The 4425-nt window shown below is 60.7% G+C and overlaps 1 protein-coding gene across 1 annotated transcript in view; it reads right to left on the bottom strand.

Moving 5' to 3' along the window:
• MORN1 (MORN repeat containing 1) overlaps positions 1-4425 on the bottom strand; it is an 86671-nt gene that overhangs the window by 63546 nt on the left and 18700 nt on the right. Inside the window, exons 6-7 of the mRNA XM_045299224.1 lie at positions 3233-3329; positions 1179-1289 (exon numbers count right to left, since the gene is read on the bottom strand). Coding sequence (XP_045155159.1) covers positions 1179-1289; positions 3233-3329 — 208 coding nt within the window. The remainder of the gene's footprint in view (positions 1-1178; positions 1290-3232; positions 3330-4425) is intronic.

Genomic DNA, 4425 nt, shown 5'->3' with positions numbered 1-4425 from the left:
GAGTCGGTTCCGACTGGAAACACCGCCGGTCCTGCATCCTCTGCACAGTGGGTCTGCAGTTTGGGCTCATTGTGGTGGCTGCTGGGTCAGTCCATCCTGCCAGGGCCTTCTCCGTTTCCCCTGCCCCTCTGCTCTACCAAGCGTGATGTCCTTCTCCGGGGACAGGTCTCTCCTGCCAGCGTGCCCAAGCACAGCTCATCCATTAAAAACAAGTGGGATTCTGATAGGTGCCCCAGCACGAGCAGACCCTGAAGACAGTCCGCTACGTGAAAGAAGTCGGATACGAAAGGCCACAGGTGGTAGGACTTCCCTCAGAGGGAGAGGTCCGGGGAAGGGTAGAGAGAGAGAGAGAATAGGCTAGTATCTGCCCGGGACTGGGGCAGGATGGGAAGGTAGGCTCCCTCCACTCTCACACTGGGCTGCAGCGATGGCTGCCCCGCCGCCGAACATTGACTAAAAATCACTGAATCACATAATGTGGGTGAATTTTATGGTATGCAAATGACACCGCAATAAAGTTGTTAAAATAAACCAGTTGTGACTAAGTAGATTTGATGTATGCTGCACATCACAGCTCCCTAATTGGAGTCTGATCTGAGGTGAATTCATGCATAGGAAGGGGCCCTGGCATGGTGTATTACTGGGGCGATCCGCCCCAGCAGCGGCACAAGTGGGGGGGGGCATTGGGCCAGCTGGACACCAAGGGCTCAGTACCTCTGGACCATGCCTCTGTCTCCCCAGGCCACTGGCTCCCTGCTGGGATAGGCTGTGTGGCCTACTGCACGGAGCCCCAAGGAGCCCTGGGTCCAGGGAGCTTCTTTCTCCTGATTTCCTCCCCAGGGGCCTGGAGAAGCCCTCCCCTGGCCAGCCCAAGCCCTCTGGGCACCCACCCCCATGCAGCCTCCGACTGCACACGGTTCTGCCACAGGCCACCCTGTCTGACCTGTCACCTGCATGTGGCAAGATGCCCGAAGAATCCAGGTGGGTGAGTGTGTGTGTGAGAGTGACGGTACATGTGTGTATAAGCACGCACACCGCTGGCCCAGCCCATAGGAGTGGCCTCGTACACTCCTGAGAAGCCACCGGCAAGCCACCGGAATGTATGGGCAAGGTCACCACAAGGCCACCACGGTGAGTCTGGGAGGTCATGGCTCAGAGGGCAGCTGGGGAATGCTTACTTGTGGCCACCCTGCCATCTTGCTGCTGCAGCTGGACGTGTAACGTGACGGCGGCTCCTTGGACCACGTCCATCACTTCCGGACCCAAAATCACGATCCTGGTGGCCTGGGCTGGCAGAGCAGGGCCGGCTTCAGTGGCTGGGGCAGCAGCAGTGAGCACCCAGCCGAGGTGTGGACAGGCACGCCTCTGCTGGCCCTGCCCCAAGACACAGTAAACAGGACAGGACCCTTCCTGCGGTGTGTGTGGGGGTGGTGCTCACTGCGGGCCTTGCAGAATAGTGGGGGGGGGGCTTTGGTGCCCCTGAAGAGCCCTCCACAGCACTGAGGCTGTCATGAAGGTGCGGGTGGGGAGACGCTCGCACAGAAGCAGCTCGGGGAGGGTCTGCCACAACGGGTGAGGAGGATTCATTTGGGAGCCGAGTGGGCTATCCCACAACGAGGCCTCCGAGGCCCACTGATGGCAGAGAGAGGCAGCGAGCAGAGCAGGGAGGCGTGTGGGCTCGCTGCGCCCGTGGAATGTTCCGGCATGTCTCCCTGCAGGCTGGGTTGGGCCCAGCATTCCCTGCAGCTGAGTCAGAGGCCTGGGAGGTGGTGCTGACTGGGAATGGCGGGAGGGGCCCCATTGACTGGTGCAGCCTGGTGGTCGGGGCGACATCAGGGCTGGTGTTTTTCAGCATTCCCACCCCCGGCTCTGCCCCGTACGCAGCCCAGGACCCCCCTCTGGCAAAGCACATGCAGAGGCCTTGGAAGCCTAGGTGGGGAGGGCATGCTTAGGGGCCGATGCTCTCTCCACTGAGGCCTGGAGAGAGGCCCGCCTGGGCGGCGAGTGACCGCTCTTTTCTGAGGCCCCAACTGGGGAAGGTGGGAGGGGGGCAGCAGGCCCGGCTGGCACCCACTGAGGGTGGCGTGAGGCCGTGTCCCACAGGCTGTATCCTGTGTCCCATGTCTGATGCCAGTCTTCCTCACCCAGGATCTCAATGAGGGCTGAGCACATCTTTGGATGCATTAGTGGTGGGACTGGGGTAGGACCTCACCTCCATTCCTGGCAGCACCATCTGGCATTGGGAATGGGAATAATCCAGGCCCCCTCTGAGGGACATCCTGGGGGCGGGGCATTGGGTCAGAACCCAGGCCCAGCCCCTACCCCTGCTCTCTGGCCCCTGGCCAAGACTAAAGGAGCAGGAGTTGGCATGGCTCGCCTGGGGTGTGCTTGTGGGTGCCCACGAGAACTCTAAATGCCGGGACGTCCCTCCCCTGACCCTTCATGCTTCGAGCCACTCCAGGTCCCCTGCCTTGGACCAAGACCTCAGCCACTCTTACCCCCACCGCCCGGTCTGGACCAGCAGGGGTGGGCGTCTGAGCTGAGGTTGGTGGTAGGTAATGTGTGGCCCCTGTGCTGGGGCCCCAAGACCCAAGTGTAGAGAGAGGCCCAGCTCGCTGCCTGGACCCCAGCCTCACAGGCACACAGGTGCAAGGACCTGTCCGGGCCCGGGACCTGAGCAATCACCACGCCCTGTCATAGGTTGCCCGGGGTTTGATGAGAAACCCTTTCCCTAGCCAGGTGGGCCACTGGGGTGGTCACCCTTGCCCTGGAGTCCAGCAAGGGGTCACTAGGAGCAGAGGAGAGAGAGTTTCAGCAGACTGACCCAAGGGCAGACCCCCGAGGTACCCCGAGGTAGCCTCCATCCCTCAAAGGCCCCCGACTGCCATGCCCGCATGGTGGCCGCTCTGACAGGGGACCAGAGTTGTCCAGCTTGAAGTTCGGAGTCACAGTGGGAGCCCAGGCCCTGGGGGCTTTGAAGTCCCCCACAGCAGGGGGCTCGGGCCACTGGGTCTGAGATCTGACCAGGAGCCTTCCCACCTTCAGGAGCTGCTTGGGAATCAGATTCTAACAGATTCTTTCTAAAAGGGGACGATGGCTTTTGGATCTCACCCCAGCCCAGAACCTCCCACTGGGCTTTTAGTGCCACACCTCAAGGGACTACTACGAGTGGCTGGACCGAGCATGGCCCCACAGTGAATCCGGTGATTGAGTGGGGCTGGGGGCCACCTACCCACTGGGTGGCCGTTGATCCACATTCCATTGTACATGAGCCCCGAGCGGTGGGTCAGGCGGCCCTCTCCACTGAACACGCCACGGTGCCACTGTCCCTGCAGAGAGAGAGCAGGTCCTCAGATGGGCTGAGCAGAGGCTGAGTGAGGTCCCCAGAGGGACCTTGTGACCTCCAGAGTGGCCTCAACGGCCCAGGGTCCCCTCCCAGCTCCAAGGCTCCGTAGGGTTGGGTGAGAACACTGCCAGGGCTCCCGGGAGCCCCGAGATGCCCCAGAAAGCCTCATTGTCTCTGGCCTGCCTGAACTTTCTCCCCACTACGAAGAAATCACTCTTGATTAGGATGTGATCAACTGGGCTTTGCAAAGCACGACCCCTTCTGAATGCGAATGAAGCCGGAAATGTTCCAACAATGGCTCAGCGAACAAAATGCAGGCCCGACCCTTGCTCGGCTCACAGGGGACTTCACAGCGAGCCCCTCTCAGGACAAAGAGATGGCGTGTGTGTTCAGGGCCACAAAAGCGGCCCGGAATTCCAAACCTTAGTGAGAGTGTGCGGCTGGAGGTAGCGGGCTCAGGGCTGTCACACATCAAGCCTCCAGTGAAAGGCACCGTTGGGCCCAGCACTCCTGAACAAATGCCGCTTCCCACGCCTGGCGAGGCCTCCCTCGCAACACGCCCGCTCACTGAGGCGGAGCACGTGCCAAGCGGGGCAGGAGCATTGGAAATAGCAGGAGCACCATTTTCAGGGGAAGTTCTAAGACTGGAGGGGCATTTTATTTGACAATGAATCACTGCAGCTAGAAGAATGAGCCAGAGGCACACTTTGATTCTATTCATTCCTGCCCATAAGGCTTGGGCTGCAGGCCCCCTTCCCCACCTCCACCCCTGCCCTTCTGGGGTACCTGCCTGTGTGGGCCCTGAGACCTTTGTTCAGCAGTCAGGGCCCCTCAGGGGTCCCCACTGAATGCAGTCTCCTGGTGTTTGCTTAAAAATGCAGCTCCCTGCCCGAGGGCCATGTGGCCCACCAGGAAGCCCATTGGGCAGGGTGTTGGTGGCTGGGCAGTGGGGAGCCCCAGAATAGCCATGTGGACCCACGAGGAATGCTTCCACTACACAACCTCAGGGGGAAGTGGATCTTGCTATAGACCAGTGGTTCTCAACCTTCCTAATGCTGTGAAACCCTTTCACACAGTTC

Source organism: Echinops telfairi, unplaced genomic scaffold (assembly GCF_000313985.2).
Source record: "Echinops telfairi isolate 266 unplaced genomic scaffold, ASM31398v2 ScPeMD7_7457;HRSCAF=8495, whole genome shotgun sequence".
NCBI lineage: Eukaryota > Metazoa > Chordata > Mammalia > Afrosoricida > Tenrecidae > Echinops > Echinops telfairi.
The sequence above is the reverse complement of the archived record's forward strand: the minus strand, read 5'-3'. Positions and strand labels throughout refer to the sequence as shown.